The following is a 25,194-nucleotide window of genomic DNA, read 5'->3' as shown; positions in this document are numbered from 1 at the left end:
TTGAGCAGATGACCTCTAAAGGCCACCCAATAGAGCACAGGGATGTTGGAATTGCTTACTGGGCCTTCCCCTCAAGAACCTGGGGTGGGAAGGATCTCCACTAGTGAATCAGGGAACAGACAACCACTGCTGTGGAGAGCAGGGCCCAGCCACGCCGTGACTGGACGGGAAGCTACGGCCTTTCAGATCTCTGTGCAGAACCCAATCGTGTCCAATTCAGCTTCTGCCTTCAAGGTCTCTCTGCCATTCATATTCTCTCATCCAGAAATAACAGGCTGTAGCAGTCTCTCCCACCACACCCCAAACCCTTTCATTCTCTGTTGTGCTGTTGGCTGGGGTAGGGGGAAAGGGCTTGAGCACTGCCTTAAAACCAAAGCAGCAGGAAAAAGGAGCCTGGAGGCCAGAGGTAGTTTTAATGATTTGATGCTCAATTCTTCAGATAAGGAAGAACTCTGATATAATAAGATGCCCAATTGCTTTGCCTTTCTAGTTTGAAGATGCCAGGGGCAACACCATCAAGGAAAGGTTATCAATGCTTGGGCACGGTGGGGCAGCTCCTTGCCAAGATCCAGAGTTGCAAAGAAATCTGTAGTTTTCCCTTGCCAAAGGTCAGTTTCCCAACAGCACTTCAAACTGCTTCTGTGTAAGAGGGAAAAGGGATGAAGAGCAGGAAAATCATAGGGAAAAGAAGTAGAAAATGTTAGCAATGCTACCATGCGCAACACTAAACTTTATTCATTTTATTTATATATTTAACAGTTCTAAAGTATTTACTTCTTGCTTTGACAAAAAATGAAAAATATAGGAGTACTGACTCCTCTTTAGGAGAAAAGGGTTATATGTACAGCTACGGAGAGTTATGGTTCCTCCTTTACATACAAAGAAAATATTAATAAAAAAGTGCTTCATTGATCAAAAAAGGGCTAAAAGCTGCAAGCATTTATTCACACTGTACATCAGACCCAAGAAACCCGTATCATAACCTCTTGGCACCTGTCACTGAACTGCACAATCTTCAATTAGACTGACTTCTCCAGTTCTGTGTGGCCAGACCACACAGAGTGGGGAGAACTACAGACACCCTGTTCATTAAATTCAAACTCCAAGCAACTTGCTACCACTGGGGAGTAGGAGAAGCACTCATGCTCTGGACTGCCAGCTCCAGGGAAGGTTTCTAGGTCACGTCTCAACCACACCTAGGCATACACAGGAGCCATGTTCCTGAGTCACAACTTGTTCTTGGCCAGGAAACTACTTCCAGAGGGCCACAGAGTTCCCTGGCCTCGCCCCAACCCTCACCACCACCCGCCCTGTTACCAGTTAGCAGCTTTCAGCAGAGCCAAGCATGGCCCATTCCCCAAGGGAGGGCAGGCACAAAACATGGATGTCAAGATCACAAAGCACAAACCTAAACTCCTCTCCACTCTTCCCATCTCCACCACTACCACAAATATTCTTGATTTAAGGCTCTTTTATGGACCACACCAAAGCTTACTGAGGAAAGGTGCCTTGAATCGCCTAAAGGCTAAGGAACCCTGCAGAGTCACTAAGTGGCCCCTTACTGCTGGCCCTCAGCCAGACATGTGCCACTGAGGCAGCACGGAAGGAGGGCAGGGGGGTGGTGGTGTTGCTGTGCCTTATCTGCTGCCCCAAGAAGGGAAGGAGAAGAAAGGCTGATTGTGAGGGGACATGTTCCCTTTTCCAGAGGCTACACTCTAGAAGGCTGATTCGACCCCTTAAGGGTGAGATCCATGATTTGTTTGGTTTGGGAATAGGGAAATTTTTGGAACCCTGAGTCTGGATTTCCTGTGCTGGCCTAGAATAGAAATTTTGGGGGAGACCAAATGCTGCAAGAGGCTCCCAGGTATGTCTGGGCTCAGGACAGGCTTTGGCCTTGGTCCCAGGAACAGAACACTGTGCTCGGCATTCTGCACTCTCAGGCCCTGAGGGTGAGAAGCGCGACACAGACGGCCAAAGGGGCAGGCTACCGACAGTGAAGGCAGCCCTCAATTGGCTGGGCCAGTTTAAAAAGAATCCCATGGGGCAGGAACATGCTGGCCCCCATTCCCAGCTCCTCTCACTTGCTTCAGAGGAGTCCACACTTTCCTTTCCCAAGGGGGTGGGGACTGGAGGCACCTAAGGATCAAACTAACAATGTGTTCCTGCCTCCAAATGACAATTCCCTTAACTTATCTGAGATATGGGCCGGTCCTCACCCCTTCACAAGGATAGGGCACCAGGATAGTGCAGTTAGGGAAGATGCTTCTACCTTCCCCGGCTTCTAAAGTTTTCCAACCAGCTCTTCTGTGTTGGTGGATTGGCCATGAACATTAGTGCTGGCTTTCTTCCACGTTCACTATCACAGGTTTCCACTCCTGACTCTGACCAGCCTCCTCCCATCCTGAGGAACCAAGCCAACCCTCAGCATTGCCTGCAGCTTGGCATTACAAGAGCCTGGTAATCTCTGGTCTTCCATCCAACAAAAATTTTTTAAAAACACAACCGGGGGACTTCCCTCAGAGTACTGAAATATGGAAATAGGGGTGAGGATTGGGAGTTGGGAGAAGAAGTGGGGAAAAAAAAAACCAATCTACAATCCAGTGGTACACCCCAAATTTCTGTCACTCTGCCCAGGTGGTTTCATGCCCCATTCCAAAGTGCACGGGCCTCTTAGTCTGCCCAGGCTGTGTGGGCCTGTCAGAGGAACAGCAGCTTGGCCTCTGCCCACCCCAGGTCACTGAGCTTCAGTTGGAAGTGGCAGCAATGGGTTTATCCAGTTCAAGGTCGATGCTGGAGCTTGTGGGATGCAGACTGCTATAGCAAGACTTGCACACTCGACTGGGCTCAAAGAGCTGCTGGCTAGGAACTGGAACCTTCTGGTTACAACAACTGGAGCAGAATACGTTCCCACAATTCCTTGAGATAAGAAAAAGAAAGAAGACATGTTAGTTTCAATATTGAGCACTGGGGGGGAAACCAATTTCAAGAGACAGAACTCTGTTGTGTACAATTCAGATATGCTGGAGACTCCCCTAGGATGGAACATTTCCATGTGTTAAAGCCCTGGAACTAGCTGCGCAGGGAGGGAATCCCTGCCTAGCATAGCTGTTCAGCACTTTCGCTTAGGGCCAAGGACACCTGCCTGCCTGTCCATTAGGGCCAAGGTTACTAGGTGTCAGGAAGACACCAATCAAGAGAGGAAAACAAAGGGGCCAATGCAGAAGCAGCTGACAACTCATCGGGCAAGTAAGGGTCCAAGAAAATCCAGTGGCCATACCAACCTGGACAGCAGCCTCTGTGTAGCTCGTGACCACAGAGCCACAGTCAAAAACTATCCCCCAAACTTTGAGATGAAAGAAACAAGTAGTCAGCCCAGCTGGGGTGTGAAGAGCCTTGCCCAAACGGCCACTTCCAAGAGGCTTGGAGGCAGCAGCACAAACAGATGGCTGCCAGCCAGGATGCTCTGCTGACAGCATGCAAAGCGAGGAGACAAGCAACATGCTCAAGGTGAAAGGACAAGGGCACAGATGAACACACGTGCATACACCCCCTAATTAGATAGGTGTCAGTCAATTATGGCTCACCCCCCTGCCCCCATGCATCTCTAGGGAATAGCTGATCTACTTGAAGGCCTGACAACCCCCGACCTCCCTTTACCTCATCGGAAGGCTTAGTTAGCTCTGAGGTTGTCTGTGCAGCACAGGCCACACACTCCAAACAAGTATCTTCACAGTCAACACACAAGAAAAGTGAGTGGCAGACGATAAATTCTGCCCATTTTAGAACCTCATTACTGTTGGGCTCTACACTACAAAATCAATCCCAATAGTAGAGCCCAAGGAACCAGAGAGAACCCCTCACAGACAAGAGGAAATCAATGAAAAGGAAATCCTCCTCAGCCTGCATCACTCATTATCTTTTCAGTTACATTCCTCAGAACTAGAATCCACTGCTACATTAATGGTCAACTAGGCATGAAGAGCAAATACCGGAAGAATACCACGTTATCATAAAAGGAAAAGGCTAGACATGGGGGATAAAAAGACACTGAACTAAAACACGCAAAACTTCATCCTCTAGAATAAAGTTACTTTATGATGAGAGAGAGACAGAAAGAGAGAGAGAAAATGAGAGAATTAGAAGAATCTGTGATCACACAGAAAAATGACCTAAATCTATTTCCAAATGTCTACAATTACTTCACATCTGACGGGGAGTTCAACTGAAGTCTTACAAAAAATCTGATAAGTTCTTCTTTATGACTTCTTTTAGAGGATCTTTACTTCCTTTCAGAGTCTTCCTTTGGACTCCTCCAGGCTAAACAGTTCTCTGGAATTAATACCCCTCATTGCAGTAACAAACATAACAGTGATAATATTTTTAACTTGTAAGTCACCAGCAACATACTGCCATATCAATTAATGGCTAATCCTAAAGAACAGTTATAAAACCTTGCTGGCTACTCAGTCTCTTGCAGATGCACCAATGCTTATCACAACCAAGATGGCTAAGCTGACGTGCACTGTCAGGAAGCTAATCTTCACTGTCTGCAGTTCTGGTTCCCCCATCAAGCGAACCTGTCTGCCTCTATGTCCTACTGCAAGCTTTATGCCACTGACTGCAGAGAGGGAGGTGGCAGCGTTAGTGTGAAGTTATTGCAGATGTGCAGACACCACAGACAGGCTGTTGCAAATGCTCACCACGTTTGATCAACACGGTCAGTATCCCTGCAAGGAGGGAAGAAAGAGCTCAGAGGAGAAGCCATCCAAAGACATTTGGGCTTGGGGTACACAGTGGGAGATATAAACAGTCCTACAAGGATCAATACTAGCCACAATTGTTTCCATTTTCAATCCAGTTGCACTCATGTGGGTGAGCTGTCACAATTCAAACTTTCTCTTCCAAGAACACTGAACATCTTTCAGACTGTCACAGCAGCAGTTGGGGCCAAACATCTCTAGCAATGCACAACCCCAACAGAGATGGAAGGAAAGTGAGGTGCCTCAAAGCATGATGGCTCTGCCCCTCACCTGCTGCTAGTACGCACCAGCTATGTCTGCTCACCACTGTACAAAGAAAGTAAGTTTGGAGACAGGAGCAGGATAAGGAATAGAAAAATGATGTTCCCTATCCACAGCCAGAAGACTGTTTTTGTTCACAGTAGCCGTGAAATTTTACTTGTGTACTAAGAAATAATGGTTTGGGTGGTAGCTATTGCTCCACCAGGTCTGGAAAGCAAAAATAAAACAAGGACATCAGTTGCACATTTCAAAATTTAGTCATGATCACTGTGAATAGGAAGGAAAAGACCAAATACAGTTCTGCAAACACCAATTTCAGAGGGACAAAAGATGAGCTGGGGTCCCAGGGACCCCAGAGTCTGCCTTAGAACACTGCCAGCCGGAACCTTCATCTTCCCAAATTGCAGGTACTAGGGGCCAAGTCTCAGCTCTCACACTCCATGTACCCCACCACACCCTGCAATCGCACCTGCAGTGGTGTTTCCTGCTGGCCAGCCAGAAGGCGCTGTCACATGCATAGCAGTGGGCAGCCAGGTGATCAGGAAGCCAACGGGTCATCTGTAAAACAGATGGGACCAGGTTAGTGACAGAAGATGGGCATTCAGCTGGAGCCACCAGAGCCTTGCTGGGGGCAGCAAATCACAAGGACCACTCTGGCTCCAATAACACACTAGCCCAGCAGGTCTGAGATCAGCAGTACAAGAAAGGCGTCCAAATTGTTTCCCTGGAGGGGACTCAAACTCCCCTGAGATACAGTGGCAGACGGCAGCACCCTGGATTGTTATGAGAGCTGGCAAGGCTCCAGTTCACAGAAGCAATGCGGGAGAAGGCCAGCTTGCTGAGTCTCCCTGGCTCAGAAATTCTAGGTTTGGTGGGTTATCACAGGCGCGGAGATTCACAGGCTCAAGGTTAGGCGAATTATGAGGTCATTCCTTGGCCAAGGGCATGGGTTAGGGAGGGGGGCCAAGAACTGCAAAAGAGTTGCATGGATGGCACTCAGAACAGGGGCTGAGCCTGTACCTCTGTGTCCTGTTTATCCACCTGCTCCCAGCTGGCTTCAGAGAAAATCTCTGTGCTGCAGCGAGACAAACAGTTCTGATCCAGATTGCTTTCCGAGTCAGGGATTGAAGTCTGTTGGCAAACAAACATAGCTGAACAGAATGAACCTGATCGCCTCCCAGAAGAAGAAAAAAAATAGAAGAAATGGCCTGGTAAAGAAGGGAGCACTGGGGACTTCTGGTGGGCCTCTGGGTTGCTGAATCTGTAGGTGCATAAGCCTTCAAGAAGGTAAGTCTCTTTAGCGCAGAGACAGGGTTAGGCTCAGCTGGAAGAGATATACACAGGTCTATGGCTATGAACAATGACTCTGGAGTGGAAAGAGTCTCAAGTTTCAGCATTGAAGTGGGGCAGAAGTGATTCTGCCTCACTGTGGGAACTGCTTAGGTGGGCCTGTCAATCCAAACCTGCCTTAGAAAGCCTTAGCTGACACTGAGAATTTTGGACATCCCTCCTTTTCTCTTAAAGACTCTTGGGAAAGTGAGAAACCATCATTTAGTATGAAAGAAAAAATGGGAAATCAGTGTGAAAGTCATTGGATGAACTCGCCTTTAATGTACGCTGACTACTTCAGAGCCACGTCTGTACTTGTATTTGAGCATCTCAGAACCACGCAGCAATAAGAGCACTGTATCTGGGGAACCCTCAGGTACCCCTATTTTTGGTTATAGGGTCCAAAGGTGTTAATCAGTAGCATGAAAACCAATCTCCCCTCCCCATTTCTACTGCCATTACTTGCCACAGAATGGGTAGAAACCTCTACTTACAAAGAACAAAACCTTTCATATACAGCTTATGTTTGGGAGACTAACGGTTTACTAGCCACTGGGGTAGGAAAGGCACCACATTTTGACAGGAATGTTTGACACTGCCCTGCTAATGTTACTCTTCCCAGAGGTTCAAGCCCTTAGACATCAAATCTTCATTGGGAAGAGATCTGACCAATTTTGTAGTTGGTACTTGCTTCTTTACTCAAACTGTCCGAACAGTACATCTGAGAAGTTATGATAAGCAAGGCAGAGAAGAAAACAGTCACACCTCCATCCACACAGCTGAGGATGACCTCCATCCTTTCTCAACAGTGTATGTACCTTAACCTTTCCAATTCTTTTGAGGAATCTATACCAAGCACTGCTCTGGGTTCAAAAGGCACCCAATCTCGGTGCCGTGCCTTACTGGGCAGCTAAGGAGGCACCACAGTGCACTCACCACTTCATCCCCAAAGTCCCCGTTGAAGCGTAAGGAGCTGGTCAGGTACTGGCTCTCCAAGCGACTCCTCAGTTCCTGGACTTGTTTCTTCAAGGTCTCTACCTCCTGCTGGTGGCCTGACTCAATCTGCCGCAGGCGCTGCTGGATGGTGTCCGTGTACACGGGCATGCCGTCATCGTCCAGGTGGCTGCGGGAAGGCTGGTCAGGGCTGCCAGCTGCAGATGGCCTCCCCGAGTGGCCGTGCAGCCACTTGTGGTGCAAGTTCCTCGAATGTAAGTGAGTAGAGCTGCAGCTTGTGCCAGATAGCTGGCGGCTAAGCGAGTCCTTGCTCCTACCAGTCTCCCCATTGGCACAGTGTCCATTGGGGGTTGGGTACTTCTGAAGGGCGCTAAGCCCGGGGGGCTGCTCTGAGGCTTTATTTTCCATCTCTGGGGCACCATTGCACACAAGCCCCTCTTTACATTCAGCTAAAGGCAAGGCACAAGGAGAATGTGTAGGACTATAGGTGCCGCCAGGGGAAGTCCTGTGTACCACAGATCCCAGTTGGGGCCTTTCAGCCAGGTTCCTCTCTGAAGGTCTGGGCTCCATGGTTTCAGGAAGCATGTCCTTGCCACTGAGCCTGCTACTATTAACCAGGCAAGGTCTATGATGGCTCTGAAGTCCACTTTCTGACTTCATCCTATCTTCCAATAACATGTCCATAGAACTGTCTGTATTTGGTCCTCTGGCCTCAAGTGGGATTTGGGAGGGCATCAGAGAACTGGATGGTGAAGCACTATAGCCAACTTTCGTATCTCCTAGCACTGGAACAACTGCTTCCTCTCTGTCTTCTGGGATGGCTCCTATTCGAGGCTGCTCTTCAGGGACTTCCTGGGCATCCTCTCCCCAGTGGGGCTTCTGGAAAGAACTGGGAAGAACACTATGCCCACCCTGCTGCTCAGAAATACCCTGCCAGAATGGAGTCAGGCTGGTGCCTGGATGGCTCCTCAGAGCAGCATCGTCCAGTTCCGTTTCTGGATGAGATACAACAGCTGGCCCCTCAGGGGTCTTTCCCTTGCCCGCCTTCTCAAAGTGAGCCTCCACTTTGCCCTCCTGTACCTCCAGGCTCCCCCTAAGAGTGGACTCCTCTATCCCACTCTCCTCTTTGGTGGCCTCTTGTAAAATGTTCTCCATCTGCCCCTCGGCCACTCCAGCTGCAACAGACAGCTCAGCACCACCCAGCACTCTGGTTGGTTTCCCTAGGGTATCAGGATCAAAAGGCTCTTCACCAGGACAAGCCAAACTACTCAATTCTAGCGAGCGCCGATGTTCCTGCCACTTCTCATTCAGGCTTGGGTCACTGCTGCGCCGGCTGGCTAGAGGCACTGTGTTGTCGCAGACTGTGGTCAGATTGTCAAATGATCTAGTCTTTGGTAGCCTATAAGAAAGGAGTTTGGGGGGGGGAGGGAGGAAATGAGAATGTCTGAGACTATTCAGAGGCAAGGAGGAAAAAACAGGCTTTAATAGGTATTTGTTTTGTGATTAGGTCCATGAAAGCTACTCAAAAACCATGGCATCTCTGAAGTGAATCTCAGGTTGCTAGCAAGGCAAAAAGCTGCAAGGTGAGTCTCTCCAGTCTGCACATTTCCTCTTGGGTCACTTCTCCCCCCCCCCACAATACACACAAAACAAGCTAACAGCAAATGGTAAATTTGGGGGGGGGGGAGCTAGGGAGCCCCATGCCTGGCAGTACTCAGAGCTTACTCCTGCCTCTTTGCTCAGGGGACCATGATCAAATCCAGCTCAGCTGCATGTAAGGCAAGTACCTTACTCCACTGTACTAGTTCTCCAGCCCCACAAATGGTTATTTTTAAAAAGATATTCTTCATGGTAGTGCTATTTCTCAATTAGTGGCAAAAGAAATGTAACAAAGCTGAGTTTCTAGTAGTACAGAATTTTAAATTTATTACCTCTATGAATTTAATAAAGATAATTTACAAGGGGCAAGTCTAAACATTCTATCATCTGACAGAATCTGTCTTTTAAGGCCAAGATGACAAATTATGGCAGGGAGGTAGCACAGAGCAATGGCTTGAACCCCAAGCCAGGAGATCCCAAATTACCCAGAGGATTCGTTTCTTCTGAGTGAGAAAATGGGTTCCGTGCATGCTGTAGTCACTGATCAGTGAGGCTTGCCATTTCTTGATAACTTCAGGAACTAAGGCCCATCTATAACCTAGAGACCCTCTTAACTTCCCTGAGAAAACATCAGAGAGATGTGTGCGCCCAGCAAATGTGACTGCTGACCTTCCTTGATTGCCTCCCAACTTGGTAATATTCCCACAGAGGATCTGAGGCAATGGCCATCATCCCCAGACTTACCGGCTAAGGGGTGGGTCATCAGAGGTGGTGCCAGGGGCTGGGTATGGTGCACAGCTGTCATCCACAGGAGTGGATGGGGATGGGCAGGGCAGGTATACTGCACTCCACAGCATCAGGTTACGCACATGGCACACAGGGTACAGCACCTGAAAAGGGAGCAAAGGACAGAAATTTCAACAAATCCCAACAAGTCTTTTAGGGAAGCCAATAAATGGAGTGGAAAACAAGCCCCAAGAGAGAGGGAGATAGTTCAAGAAGTTAGAGTGTGTGCTTTGCAGACACAAGGCCACAGGCTTGATCTGTATCACTGCATGGCCCCTCGGCAACACCAGGGTGAGGGCTCCCAAAGACTGCTGGGTACAGCCTGGTAGCTGCTTTTTTAAAAATTTCTTTTATTTTCTCTTTTGGTTTTGGGGTCACACCCAGCAGTGCTCAGGACTTACTCCTGGCTCTGTGCGTTGCTTGGGGGACCCTATACGGTGACCAGGATTGAACCCTACCCATTGTATTATTGCTTGGCACCAAACCAAAGGACCACACCACTTGGGAAGCTTCTATTAAGAAAAAAAGAAAAAAAGACAACTACTAAGGTAAAACACAGCTGGTCAAGAGTACTCTCGAAAGGAAGTTATCATTGGATGCAGGCATATCTCTCCAAAGAGAACAAATACAGGACCAGAGATTTTTATATGGCAACAATTTTTACCTAAGAGCCTCTCTGCAGGCATGAGAGTCTGGGATTTTTAAAAATTCACATCTAATTATTTCTTAGATCACATTTATTAAATAAATGAGTATCATAAGCTAAATTTCTTATTTTTACTGTATTAAGGAAGTGAATCATTCATCTAGATCCTAGCTACTTAAAATTGGAGTACAAAATCAAAGGCTATGGAAAAAATTGGCAATAGTGGACAATTTCTTATATTCAAATACCAAAAAGCAATTCAAAATCGACTATGAAAGGTGTTTCTGGCAGCAACTGCCCATGTTTTATCCCTGGAGTCAAAAGGGGTCATGAGTGGACAAAGTCAAAGCTCTAGTCTAGGACTGGAGATATAGTTCAGTGGCTACGGCACTTGCCTTGACATGGGAGACCTGGATTTGATCCCTGGCACCTCATATGGTATGATCCTGAGCTTGCCAGGAGTGATCCTGAGAACAGAGCCAGGCTTAATTCCTTAACACAGCTGGATGTGGCCCAAATGCAAAACGGATAAAAAAAGAAAAAGAAAAAGAGAAAAGTCCCGGTCTAGATAGTGATTGTTCTGTGATATAAAAGTCAGGCTTCAGAAGACAGTGTTAAATCTGTTTTATCATCATTTAAATTAATCATGTGAAAATAATTTTCCCATGTATTATTATCTCTTCAGCAGGCACAGCAAAGGAAAGAAGCAGTTAAATTAAATCTTCCCTTAGACTACTTCCATGTAGTTAAGACACACATGAACAGTCCAGCAAAGCAATATAACCTGTCAGGTCTCCTTCTGACATCTTTAGAATTTAAGATACATTCTAACAAAAGGAGCATTACCATGAATTAACAAATGGCTTTTAAGTGCTTCCTTTTCTCTGCTTAACAGAAGGTGCTCATCTGAGGAACAGTCTTTTTTTTTTTAGGTAAAAAGTTTCTTTATTTTTGAGTCTATGATCTAGCTTCCTTTCTTTTTTAAATTAGTGAATCACCGTGAGGGTACAGTTACAGATTTATACATTTTCGTGCTCGTGTTTCCCTCATACAATGTTCGAGAACCCATCCCTTCACAGTGCCCATTCTCCACCACCAATAAACTCAGCATCCCTCCCACCCCCCAACCCACCCTGCCTCTGTGGCAGGGTATTCCCTTTTGTTCTCTCTCTCCAATTGGGTTTTGTGGTTTTCAATAGGGGTGTTGAGTGGCCATTGTGTTCAGTCTCTAGTCTACTTTCAGCACACATCACCCTTCCCCCACGTGGCCTCCAACCACATTTTACTTGGTGTTCCCTTATCTGAGGAACAGTCTTAAGGGGCCTGCCAGTTCTCTGCGTGAGCAGAGAATCACACATGAACACATTTTTTTCTGCCTCTGAAATAGAAGCTACAGTGGATGTCGTTTCCTTGACCCTGGAAGGGTGCTGGGTGCCTGGTGGCAGCTCCTTCTGAGCTATCATGGGCATCCAGGAAACAGCTTAAGCACTATTTCCACTCCTCAGGCAGAACAAACTAAGAGTAAGTCAAACTCTGGAAGAGGTACTAGAAAAAGAGTTAGTCTAGAATGGCAAACAGGGAAGACTATTAAGCCAGGTTGAACAGAAACCTAAGCATCATCAGGAACAAGCATTCTTCGGGGCAGAGCAGGAAGAAAAAAACCAACCCATTCACAGACCCCAGAGAAGCTTGGAGAAAACAGTAATTCCTTCAAAATGTTCCCATATATTACCATCCCCAGTTCCATTTACTAATCAGAGTAGAAAAGCTGAAGATACATACGGCTTCTGATTGAGAGGAATACAGTAGGTTTTTGAAAGCCTTGTTGCCTGCCCGAAGTAGTGACCACACGGAACACGTCCGCTCCTGAGTATGCTTTTCGCCTCTCTCCTTGGCATTGTTGCACAGGAATGTTCCAAAGAGGCAGGAATAAGTATGTTGCACCAGTTTCACCTACGGGTGTCCAATGAGGCAAAATCAACAGGGTAGACAGTGAGGAAAGAAAACCAAGTTACCTTCCTCCACATTTCTGAAAGCTTTTTAGTTCACTCAGAAGAATGGGGGAGCCAAAAAGCCTCAAGACAGCTGTCTCCTTGCAATACCAATACCCAACTCCTACCATCCCTGAGTCAAAACACAAGACAGATCATTAGCACCCAATCCTCCTCTTGGCTTCTCTGGCAAATACCCTCTTCAGCAAGTTAAGATCCACCCTCATGAAAGAGACAATATACAAACTTAGTACATGAAGTAGTCAATATGCAACTTAAGTCTGAGCTGAGAGTACTTTCATTCAGCAAATACATTACTGAGCATCTCACATGTCCCAGATATTTTAGGGGGTGCTGGATCTGCACCAATAATCAAAGAGCTATTCTGTCCTGGTAGAGCTATGTGCTAGTCATGAGGGAAGGGGGTTGACAAGTATGTAAACAATAATGCAGGGTAAGAGTGACAGGGACTGTGTGGGGCAGTGTGGAAGCATTAATAACCAGGAACTAATGGAAATGAGCAAATATTATGTGAATATTGTGGCAGCGGATGGAGGTCGGGGAGGCCAGCGGGAGAAATGCTGTAGGCAATAGTCTTATGGTGAAGGTGTGCTTGAAACATAAAAGGAACAGAGGATAACTAAACTAAAGAACATTGTACAAAAAGATTGACAGAAAATAAGGCTTCTAGGTGTCTTCAAGAAGATCTTAGCAAGCCATTTTAGGAACAGAGATGGTACTCCTGAGCACCTCAAGGAGTGATCTTTGAGCAGAGCCCAGAGCACTGCTGGGTATGGCCCCAAAATTTCAAAACAAAACAAAACAACCCAAACAAACCTGTGGCTCTAAAAATTATTTTTAGGAGTTGGTTTTTTTTTTTTTGGGGGGGGGGAGGCAGGGGAGAAGTGGGGAGAAGGCATTCCTTTTCCATGGGGCAATACAGTACTGGGAATTGAGCATAAAGCTTCATACATGGGAAGTGGACTGGAGCGATACCACAGCAGAGCCTGGTAAGCTACCCGTGGAGAATTCGATATGCCAAAAACTGTAACGAGTCTCACAATGGAGATTTACTGGTGCCTGCTTGAGCAAATCGATAAACAATGGGACGACAGTGCTACATGGGAAGTATATGCTCTCCTACTTGACCATAAAGCCTCACACATGCAAAGTATATGTTCTAAGACTTGAGCCACATCCTTAGCCTTCTTTTGAAGGTGTTTTGTTTAGCCAGAGAATGACATGATCTGGGTTGTTTTCAAAAAGATGCTTCTTGTGGCTGGAGAGAACGTACAGCAGGTAGGGTGTGTACTTTGCAAGTGGCCAACCCAGATTTGATCCCCAGCATCACATATAGTCCATTGAGCACTGCCAGGAGTAATTCCTGAGTGCAAAGCCAGTAGTAACTTCCAAGAATCGCCAGATATGGCCTAAAAAACAAACAAATAAAAAGAAGATTCTTCTCTTGGGGCTAGAGAGTACAGCAGGAAGGGTGTTTGCTTTGCACGCAGTCAACTTGGGCATATATCCACTGAGCACTGCCAGGAGTAATTCCTGAGAGCAGAGTCAAGAGTAACCCCTGCATCTAACTTACTTAAAAAGAGCATTTCCCTATAGTGGGGAAATGGCCTGCACATACTTGCTTGGATGTGGGCGCTTTTTTTTCTACACCAAAGCAACCAATGTTCTCTTTTGAGCATCTCTTGAACCAATTGCGCCCTCTCCAATAAACCTGTTTTACTTCAAAAAAATTAAAATTAAAAATAATGAACTCAGGGGGCTGGAGCAATAGCACAGCGAGTAGGGTGTTTGCCTTGCACTTGGCCGACCCAGGTCAATTCCCAGCATCCCATATGGTCCCCTGAGCACCGCCAGGGGTGACTCCTGAGTGCAGAGCCAGGAGTAACCCCTGTGCATCACCGGGTGTGACCCAAAAGAACCAAAAAAATTTAAAAATAAAAAATAAATAAATAAATAAATAAATAAAAATAATGAACTCGGGGCTGGAGTGATAGTACAGCAGGTAGGGCGTTTGCCTTGCATGTGGCCAACCCGGGTTCAATTTCCAGCATCCCAATATGGTCCCCAGAGCACTGCCAGGAGTAATTCCTGAGTGCAAAGCCAGGAGTAATTCCTGAATGCAAAGCCAGGAGTAACCCCTGTGCATCACCAGGTGTAACCCAAAAGGAAAAAAAAAAAAAATTGATGCCTTTGGAACTACTATAAGAAAAGATAGCTCAAACCTGTATGGCAGCAAAAGAGGTAGAAATAATCATATCTTTAAAAAAAAATCAGGTTTCAATGTATTTTGTAAGCCATGATGCAGAATCTACTGACAGGCTTAATGAGTAGGAGAATAAGAACTGAGAATTATCTCACCTCAGCCTGGGTTTGAGGACAATATATAAGTTTTTGCCCTAAATAAATCAAAGAATTAAGTTGCCACTTGGTGAGGTGGGAGATTTCTGAAAGATCAGATTTGGGGGTTAGGGAGATGTAGGATCAAGAACTAAATTTTGAACATGTTGCTTGAAACATCCCTACTACAATTGAGAGGCAATACTGAGTAGTTACAATTAGCTACGTGAGTATGCAGTTAAGTGAAAATGTTAAATTGAGGATAAACAAATATGGTAATCCTAAATTTTTTTTAAGTTTTTGGGTCACACCCAGCTGTGCTCAGGGGTTACTCCCGGCTCTGCGCTCAGGAATCACTCCTGGTGGTGCTTGGGGGACCATATAGGTGGTGCTTGGGGATCAAACCCAAGCCGGCCGTGTGCAAGGCAAACACTCTACCTGCAGTACTATTGCCCAAGATGCCCTAGGAAACAACTTATGTGGTATTCCACAGGAATACTATATAAAACTAGAGAGATGAGGGGAAACTTGGGAAAGAGACAGAAATGACCAGCTGGTGAAGTAAAACAGAGTATTGCAGAGATACATGCTGGATGTCAAATGAAGAAGTGGGCCAAAATGAATGCTGGATCTAACAAAAACTGAGAGCTCATCATTTCAGTAGAGCATGAAGGTCTCCAGTCACCTTAACCATTGCTTGTTGTTGAGGTTTGATACTGACTGAAGCAGATTTAAAAGAGAACAGGAGGGGCTGGAGCGATAGCACATCGGGTAGGGCATTTGTCTGGCATGCAGACAACCTGAGTTTGACTCCCAGCATCCTACATGGTCCCCTTAGCACTGCCAGGAGTAACCCCTGTACATTGCCGGGTGTGACCCAAAAAGTAAAAAAAAAAAAAAAAAGAGAGAGAGAGACAGAGACAGAGAGACAGAGAATGAGAGAATGGGAGAGGAATTTGTTAGTAAATGTGTAAGGCTTGAAGTTGCTATGAAGGGAAAACTGAGAAATAAGATAGTAACTACAATAAGACAAAGGTATGAGAAAGGGTTTTGATGAGAAAGGAGGCACCACACCTCTGACTATATACATTCATTTTTGTACACTGAGGACAATAATATGTTAGAGAAGAAAATGTCAAAGTAAAAGGCAGAAGATAAATACTGGAGCCATGGAACAGAGCAGAAGTGTACAATGGTAGGTGCACAAGTGGGGGGAGGGACTAGCAGAGGATGAAGATACTGCATCCTTCATCAAAGGAGCAGCAGAGAAAGTTGGAACAGATAGGGAGTTAGTCGGTGGAATGAAGGGCACTGAAGAGATTTTATTCGACCTCTACTGGTCAGCATTTGTACCATACCTTTTAAAAGTTTAGTCACCTCAAGCGCTTTACGTTAAATTAGCACACCTGGTTTCGCCTGACAGTTCAATGGGCTGAGAGCCATTCAGGAAGCCCAGCAAGATCACATATGTTCCCAATAATAGATCCTAATCATAGAGCTGGGAGTTGCCCCTGAACATCACTTGATGAGGCCCATAACAAAACCCAAAACCCCGAAACACATGTTTATTGTTTTTAAATTTTAAAATGGGAGAATGACACCTAACTTAAATTCTTAAAAGGCTGTAACTTCATGTGAAAACCGGCTCAGTAAAAGGCACTGATACTCTTGGGAACTTTCAAGATTCCCCCAAAATGAAGAAACAAAAGCCCAGACTCACAAGGAATGCTTCATTGAATTCAAAAGAGCAAGGAAATTGCCTCTGAAGCTGATGGACGCAGTCAAGCCACTGCAGGAACACTGGGCACCGCTCATTGAGATCATCTGAGTTCTCACCATGACCACAGCGGTCAGCAAATTTGTGACCAAAATCCAGCCACTCCATCTCTACAAGAACTTGGAAACCCTGTGGGAATGAAATTATTTACTTATTCCTAAATTTCTTTTTTGTCTATACTTATTTTCAGTGTTACTTAAAATTTCACATTTATAAAATTCATGTTTACAGAATCATCACAGGTTCATTCATGTACATATTAGGGTACCTTTATGGTTTTTCTTGCATCACTGACTCAGTAGGAAGTTACTTCAGAATAGGGCTCTTTCCCACAGAATATTCTGAGGTAAAATCTAGACCCATTTTCTTAATAAACATGCCCAAATCCTTATTAAAGAATCTTCATTTACCTGAAGCAGCCAAGACTATTCCAATAGACTGCAAAGTAACACATATGTATACTCTCAATACTTTGATATCCATCCACAATCTGTCCCATATTAAGGAAAACAAGAATTGTGGTAGCTATCTTCTCCCCACATCCTTCCAGATTAAACTAAAGGTTAAGGAACAACAGGGACTTAAAAAACAAAGCTCATCTGAAGTCTTAATTGTCACAAACCAAACAGATTGTCAAAACCCTCTGGGATTTTCTCCACTTATCCTAAAGTGCCCAATTCTACTCTGGATGCTCTCACCTCTATTGTTCGGTAATAAGGGTCCAGCAAGAGCTTAGCCAACGCCACAATCTGAGGGGTGCGGTCCCAGCCATCTGAGCAGTGTGCTAGAACTGGTCGCTGATCACGATCCACAGCATGTACTACCAAAAGGGCTGACTTCAGAAGTACAGACAGGTGGTGGAGCCATTTTGTGCTTTCAAGAGCTGAGAGCCAACTATAAAAAGAAAAACATAAATAGTAAGAAAAACTGTATTTTTTTTAATGGTTTACTGCATCATGCCAAACACCTGTCAAATTAGAAAAGCAATTTCCAAAGTTTTCCCCTCCCAAATAAACACTGCCAAACAGAAATATTCTGTCTTGATAATTCCGGTACAAGGGTAAGACCCAAGTCCTACTATGCAATAAAGGAGCACCTTAGAAACAGGTTATTAATAGGCTGTCCTTTTGTGGCAAAAACCTTAAGAGTAATATCCCAAACAATTCATGTTTAATATTTTTCAGTCCATGCTGGTATATATCCAGTTTAAGTAAAGTAGTTCTTTCTGAGATCTTCTCCTGCAGGAAATGCTGCCACTTCTGAGATGTGAAACAGAAGATAGGTATATTTAATAACCAGCAATCCTGTCCAAGAAGATCTCAAAAAAAATTTTTAATTTTTTTTTACATAAATCACCATGAAGTAGTTACAGACTTAGAAACTTTTGTGCTTAAAAAAATTTTTTTAAACTCAACTCGTAAATACAACTTTTGCAAATACACAAGCAAAAGGTGCACACAACATGATCTGTCACCCACCAGCCTAACACCAATCATGCTTAAAACTTATATACCTATTGGTTAACTTGGAAAATTAAGCTCATGTAAATTAATATATCAACAGTATTGCTGGGTTTAACAAAAACAGGATTCGGCAGGGATCTAAAAGAAACTTTTTTTGAAAGGCCTTCAGGAGATATCAGATACTAACAACTTAGAATCAAAAGTTGATCAAACTTTTTCTTTCTTAAACTGTGTGGACAGAGCGATAATACAGCGTACAGGACAGTTGCCTTGCTCGCAGTCAGCTTACCCGGGTTCAATCCCTGGCATCCCATATAGTCCCCACGAGTCCCACCAGGAGTGATCCCTGAGCACAGAGTCAGGTGTAAGACATGACACTGCTTGGTATGGCCCAAAAACCAAAGTGAAACAAAAAACCAAAATCCTATGGACATTTTTTTTTTAGCACCATCACGGATTTTATTTCTCATCCCCTCCAAAGAGCTGTTTTCCCCAAAATTCATCAGATTTTCAGTTAAGACCACCATCCAAACTTTCAAACACTGAGTCAAAGAAGGAAATTAGTATTTTGTCATGAGGCTGAAGTGCCATGAAGACAAATCCAATTATTATAGGTCTATTAAACCTTGAGGAGTATGAACTTTTAGATTAGTCTAAGAAGGTAGGTCTTTCCAGGCAGACAACAAAACGCAGTACATGAGCACTGGTTTTACAAGAATTCTCTTTCTACTTACCAGATTCTAAAAGGACAAACACTGTTTTCAGGTAGATCTAAAGCCCCAGCACACTGTCTAGCCTCCAGTGTTTAAATTAAATCTCAAGAATTTATCTAATTTATCAAGAATGTATCTCAAAAAATTCCATCTCCTAATAGGTACCTACACCTGTCTCCTGGAGAAATGAATCAGCAAACTAGTGGATGTTATGCAAAACATTTTCCCCATTCAGTAGTCTTTTCATTTACCATGCAAAACTGTTTAGTTTGATATAGTCTCATTTATTTTTGTTTTTGCTATTGTTGCCAGTGTAGCTGAAACATTAGACACCTTAGGTCCATATCCTCAAAGCTTCTTTCTGTTTTCCTCAGTGTAATTTTATGGATCATTTTCTAACCAAGGTCTTGAGTATGCTTTAAATTAACTTTGGTGTATGGTGTGAGTTTTAATTTCATTCCATTGGTCTGAGAGTCGATCCTTATTCCAGGATACCATTTTTATTACTACTGTTTTACAGGATCATTTTAAATCAAGGAATGTGATACCTCCCAACTTTTTCCTTTTTTAAAAAGAGTTGTTTTGGCTCTTCAGGGAGTTTTTCAATTCCATAAAAATTATATAAGTGTTTGTTCTAAGTCCTTAAAGAATGCCATAGAGATTGCACTGAATACTCATGCTTAGGTTGGTCATTTTGACAACGTTAATTCTCTCAATTCATGAACACAGAATTTTTTCCCATTTGTTGTTATCCTCTCCTATTTCTAGCAAAAGTGACTTAAAGTTTTTAACATGAGTCTTTTGTCACTTTTGTTAAGTTCTTATTTGATGGTAGGGTGGAAGGACTCTCCAGCAATTCTCAATCAACTGTGGTGTCAGGGATCATCAGGTCACCCCAGCAGAGCTGGGGTTCTCTCTCCAGGGCCACACACAGCAGTGCTTGGTGGGCATTCAGAACTGTACCCAGTGATAACCAGATACCATTTAGTGCTAGGGACCGAACTAGGGTCAACCACATGCAAGGTAGCCCCATACTATTTTAACTAGAGTTTGTGTCTAGTTTGTTGTTTGCATATATAAATACAATAGATTTTTGTGTATTTTGGTTTATTTCTGGCAGGAGTTTTAAGCATACCCAGCAGTGCTTAGGGGAGGAGAGGTAAAGAGACACTACTTTGAACAGGACATACAGGAGGCCAGCAGGCACATGAAAAAAGTATTGTCTCTTGTTATCAAGGAAATATAAGTCAAAAGGACAATGAGATATCATCTCAAAGCAGTGAGAATGGCATGTATCAAAAAGATTAGAAACAACCAGTATTTGGTAGAGATGTGGTGAAAAAGGAACCTCCTTTTACTCTTGGTGGCAATATCATCTGGTTAAGCCTCTGTAGAAAATAGTATGGAGACGTCTTAAGATGCTAAGAACAGTGCTTCCAGATGACCCTGCAATTCTGCTTCTTGGCATCTATCCCAGGAACATAAAAGCATTAATTCAAAAACATGTTTCCACACCTATATTTACTGCATCTAAGTTTGAATGGTGATGGTACATGGAAACCACCCAAATATCTACCAACAGATAAAGGGATTAAAAAAAAAATAGTCGTATATATACACAATGGAATACTACACAACTGTAAGAAAAGACAAAATCTTGCAGTTTGCTGTGTTTTGGAAGGAATGACTGAACAGGTTAAATAAGCCCAAGGGAGAAGGACAAATACTGGCTGATCTAATTCATCTTAGCATACAGAAGAAACAAAGCAAGGGAACAGATAGTATTAAATGATAACAAATCTTTGGCCATGAATTATAAAACTGAGTTACCAAGCAATGGGGAATAAAGGGGACAGAGAAAGAAGAGGTGGACTTGAAATGACATAGGACAGTGGTAACAGGTCTTGGGAACTTCAGTGGTGGTGAAAGTGCAATAAGTTTGTACATTAAAACCACAAAAAATAAAAACTTTTTAACAGTATTATGTAAACTACAGTTAACAATTTAATTTGAAAGACAAAATTTTTTCTTTTTTTCTTTAGTTTTTTGGTCAGCGTATGAGATGTATCTGATATTACTACAAATGAAACTAAATTTTACTATCTGATTGTTCATTGCCAATGTATAAAAATACCACTAGTGATGGGCTTTCCATTCCTAAATGAGAGTTGCACTCCAAAAGCTGCTGAACAAGAAGGTGCCGGGAGACTCCACATTTATTTATGCTTTTCTCAAACTGTCTGTGAGGTTTGTTTACTGCTGGTTCCATTACTGCCATAGCTGCTTTTTATCTGTAAGGGAGGCTTCAATACTCATTATGATTTGCTGCCAAGTATAAACAAAGCATTACCTCTTTCTTTAATAAAATCTAGATATTCAACTGGATCAGGAGAGGGCTAATTCATTTCTTGGACAGTTTTAAAAATACTTTAAGGAAAAAATTTAATGTACAGAGATATTAGCGATCAGGTAGCTTATCTCACTTCTTTCATTTTATAGGTAGAAAAAAATTATACCCACAGTAATTAATCCATTTGACTAAACTCACACAATAGTATAATCATGTGATGTGCCACTAATTATGCCCCAGACCTATAGAGAAGAATGTCTTATTAGCTAAGTTCTAGAAATGTGTAGTCATGCAAGTGGCTAATTCCCCAAAGCACAAACTTATTTCTTTGGTGAGATTTTTCCTTAACACAACAGCTTCAGGCTCTGAGCTGTTATCAATGTACTGAATTTAATCATTTGTTACCAGGAGTTAATACAAGTGGTTTAGGAAGCCAGCTGATTTAGGAAATCAAATAAAGAATGGTATAACCATGAGATCTACTGATTAAAGGCTCCAGCACAACAACTAGAAAAGAAAATTCTGTCTTCTCTAGCATTATTCCTGGTTTCCTAAAATTATAGAACAGGGACTTTCAAGCTTTTAAATATTTACCTGTACTTATTTGTTTTATAGTGCTTTCTTCCTAATTTACCTTATTGTAAATTATAGGTTTTAGGGTGAGGGGTGTCCTTTAACCTTCACTGCAAATGTCAGCAATTCTCTTTTTTTTCACATCAGATGAGTAATGTGACAAGTGCACAACAAGTGTTAAGGGAGGCACATACCGCACAAACCTGTGAACACCCAATCATCATGCTTATGAACTGGAAAAGGATCCAGCAATTCATTTTTAACAAGCAATAAAATTCATGTCAATATTCTGAGCAAGTAAGAGAGGGCAGTTTAAAAATCAGAGACTAAGGGAACTGATTTAATGGCAAATTTAAAGAAGCTTAACCATTTTTAGAATGTGATGAGTAAATATTAACTATTCGTGGTAAGACATCATAGATCTAGCAGACAAATGTCACTTTTAAGACATTAGAAATCAAAGAATTAAATTGCTTTGTGTTTTGAGAGGAGGGGAGGGCTGTTTACTGCAGTGTTGAGGAATTCAACCCAGGTCCTACCTAATATGCCAGGTACTCTACCCTGGCCAAAAACAATGTAGAAGAAAAGGAAAAGATCTCAGGAAAAACAAGATAATGCTTCTATTCTGAGGGCTAAGAGCTGTTCTGTGATACACGTTTTTAAACTTTGAGAACGTGTCAGGGGATTTTTCTCCCAAGTGCCCACTAATGCTGCCAGCCTCCTAATACAGAAAGAACACAGAGACTGAAAGTAAAACTGAAAAATATAAAGAAATAGAAAAGACACTACTAAATTTTTTTTTAAAGCAATGCAAATTAAATCAAGACCAAGGTCTTACTTTCCCGGATCTGGCATCTGTGTGCACAACAACCGCAGAGACTGAAAACTCCTCCGAATTGAATGAATATTTGCCATCCCCATAAATACAACTTCACAGTTCGGGTAATACTCTGGAGAGAACAATAAAGAGACCACAAGTATGTTGAATTGAAAGCCCACATGGTCAAATTTTAAAAAAGCAAACTGGCTATACGAACAAGTCCAATGCAGCTGCTGACTAATGAAACTATACTATTTGATGCCTATTATCCCACTCCTTTATTATGAGAGGAAAACACTACTTGAATTTTAGCTGCTTTTGCAAAAAGGAAGGTTAGATTTGTGAAGAAGATACTGACATGAAATACAAACTACTACTTTAGATCTATGTACATTCTTATTGCAGGTGCTGGATCTTAACTAAATTACAGCTCCATAACCTTTTTGAAAAGAACTTGCACTTAAAAATAATGCACTTCATGCATTCAAATTTCACATTACTACAATTGCTTTCAATTTCTAGGTCACATCTGAATAAGGAGTTTAGTGTCTGGCTGGTTCACAAGCACACAACTGGCAACAAAGGGTTCCTAGGTCCTTTTTGGGAGAATGTCAACAAACAAACAGTGTGGGTAATAAAGGTCATAACACATGTGTTTTGCTAGAGCTTTGTATTCATTACTTCAATTTTAACACCAATGTAGCTTAATTCCCAACTCAGGTGTCTGAAACTATGAGTAAACTATATCTCTGTTTGTTTGGGGGCCATGCCCAGCAGCGCTCAGGGCTCACTCCTGGTAGTAATCAGGGACCAAATGCCAGAGATCAATCTGGGATCAGCCGCATGCAAGGCAAGTTCCTAATATCTGTACTATCTCTCCAGTCCCATTGCTTCAATCTCTACCCAGTGTTCCTAAGCAGAAACGCTCAGATTTTTGTGAAGCAAGTGATGAGATATTCACTGTCAAAACTTCAATAAAAAGCATTAAGAAATGGAGTTACTAAAGCAGAAGATTCCAAACATAAACAGGTTTCCTCACAAAATTTCTTTATCACCTCAAGAGTGGGACAGGGAAGGAACAGTATGGGTTTCACTGTACATCCTCCTTCAATTCTCCCACCAAAATAACATTTCAGTATTAATTAGCCAAAGAAAAGCTCTGATTCTCCTAAGGTATCCTGAATAGTACAATTTGCCCTTCATTTCTAAATGAGAACTTGGTCCTAGTGTGCCTGGGTTGGATTCAAGAGGCTCACGAGGACAGAATGCTGAGTGACAAAACATTGTACCACTCACCTGGGCATTCACAGCCTCCTCCTTTGGCTCGGTTTGCCACAGCTGCTGCATAGGAGCGTGCATCCAAGATCAAAAGCTTCTGTGGTTGGATGCTTAATGTCTCTGTTCCTGAAGCATTTGAAAGGGAAGAATCTAGGGACATCAGAAGCAGGGAAGAGAAAGTTTCTAATTTTTTTTTAAAGTTTCTAATTTTTAAAATGAATTTCTAAAGTGCCATGATTTGCAGTTACTTATGATAGGTCTCATTCCCCTGCCCCTGAAAGAGCCGCCAATCACTGGGTAAGACGAGTAATGAAGGCTGCTAAAATGTCAGGGCTGGGACGAATGGAGATGTTACTGGTGCCCACTCGAGTAAACTGATGAACAACGGGACAACAGTGATAAAATGATAATTGAGTTTCAGGCAGATAATGTTTCAGCACCATTCTCATAATCGGTGCCCACTCCTCTCTACTACTGTCCCTCCACAGGGAGGAAATTTTTAAATAAACCTGCCTCTACCTGAATTGTGCAAATAAGCACCATAAAATTGTAATACCTAAAAAAAAAAAAATCCAAAGCAAGCAAGAAAACAACAACAAAATATCTCTGTTAAGGAAAGAAGTAAAATCCACCTCACCATAGCCCTTGGTTCATAGACTTTCTTTTCAGTTTATATGTCAGCTGCATTTAAGAGACTGATAAAGATCTATCCTCCAAAACCAATTCCCAGAGTTATTGGGAGTTATTGCTCAATCTTCTATTTCTTCTATTCTTATATTTCTTATATTCTGTTATTTGTCTGTTCTCGGGGCTTACTCCTGGCTCTTATTACTAGGAGTGATCAGGGATCAATTCTAGTGGGCTCAGGACACTATATGAGGTGCTAGAAATGGAACTTGGTTTGGCTGCATAAAAGGCAAGCACCTTTGTATTCTCCCCAGCCCCAATCATTTACTGTTATCTGTAGTCTTTTTTTTTTTTTTGCCACACCCAGCAGTGTTCAGGGCTTACTCCTGGCTCTGTTCTCATGGATTACTCCTTGTGATGCTCAGGGCACCATAATGCAGTGCTGGAGACAAAACCCAGGTCAGTCACGAGCAAGGCTATCTGTAATGATGCCTGATGTTTTCCCCATAGTAACAACATGTATGTCCTGTATCACATATATCCTCAAATTTTATAAAGAAAGACACACTCTAATCTTCTAGTTTTTCTGGTCACACCTGGGTGTGCTCAGGGCTTATTCCTGGCTTTACGCTCAAGGATCACTCCTGGCAGACTTGAGAGACCATAAGGGATGCCTAGGATCCATTTCAGGTTGACCAAAAGAAAGAGAAGCACCACACCTGGTGTACTATCGCTCTGGCCTACTCTATTCTTCTTAAAACAAGTTTGAAACAGAATATTCTAGTTCCCTGCTAAGATCTATGACTGCTAAAACATTCCCTTCCACTGAAGCTTTGTTCTCTCCTAAAAGCAAACGGTTTTATAAAAATAAAAGCCTGTTTCAAATAAAGGTTGTCAGGTGCTACACAA

At 43.2% G+C, this 25,194-nt stretch overlaps 1 protein-coding gene and 1 non-coding gene across 7 annotated transcripts in view; both read right to left on the bottom strand.

The window, feature by feature from the left end:
* Positions 1 to 710: 710 nt before the first annotated feature.
* Positions 711 to 25,194, bottom strand: part of MTMR3 (myotubularin related protein 3) — a 129,365-nt gene continuing 104,881 nt past the window's right edge. For 2 of the 6 annotated variants that reach the window (XM_055146836.1, XM_055146837.1), the window contains 11 exons: positions 23,677 to 23,808; positions 22,399 to 22,510; positions 17,160 to 17,355; positions 16,405 to 16,590; positions 12,118 to 12,288; positions 9,648 to 9,793; positions 7,287 to 8,703; positions 6,042 to 6,152; positions 5,491 to 5,579; positions 4,701 to 4,727; positions 711 to 2,916 (listed from right to left, as the gene is read on the bottom strand). In XM_055146836.1, the coding sequence (XP_055002811.1) occupies positions 2,745 to 2,916; positions 4,701 to 4,727; positions 5,491 to 5,579; positions 6,042 to 6,152; positions 7,287 to 8,703; positions 9,648 to 9,793; positions 12,118 to 12,288; positions 16,405 to 16,590; positions 17,160 to 17,355; positions 22,399 to 22,510; positions 23,677 to 23,808 (2,759 nt within the window). In that variant the 3' untranslated portion in view covers positions 711 to 2,744. The remainder of the gene's footprint in view (positions 2,917 to 4,700; positions 4,728 to 5,490; positions 5,580 to 6,041; positions 6,153 to 7,286; positions 8,704 to 9,647; positions 9,794 to 12,117; positions 12,289 to 16,404; positions 16,591 to 17,159; positions 17,356 to 22,398; positions 22,511 to 23,676; positions 23,809 to 25,194) is intronic. The other 4 variants (XM_055146838.1, XM_055146839.1, XM_055146840.1 and 1 more) reach the window with 4 other exon arrangements.
* Positions 21,702 to 21,805, bottom strand: LOC129399044 (small nucleolar RNA U13). The gene has a single exon (XR_008626888.1). It is a non-coding gene; the product is annotated as a small nucleolar RNA U13 (small nucleolar RNA).

This window comes from Sorex araneus, chromosome 9, assembly GCF_027595985.1.
Source record: "Sorex araneus isolate mSorAra2 chromosome 9, mSorAra2.pri, whole genome shotgun sequence".
Taxonomy (NCBI): domain Eukaryota; kingdom Metazoa; phylum Chordata; class Mammalia; order Eulipotyphla; family Soricidae; genus Sorex; species Sorex araneus.
The sequence above is the reverse complement of the archived record's forward strand: the minus strand, read 5'-3'. Positions and strand labels throughout refer to the sequence as shown.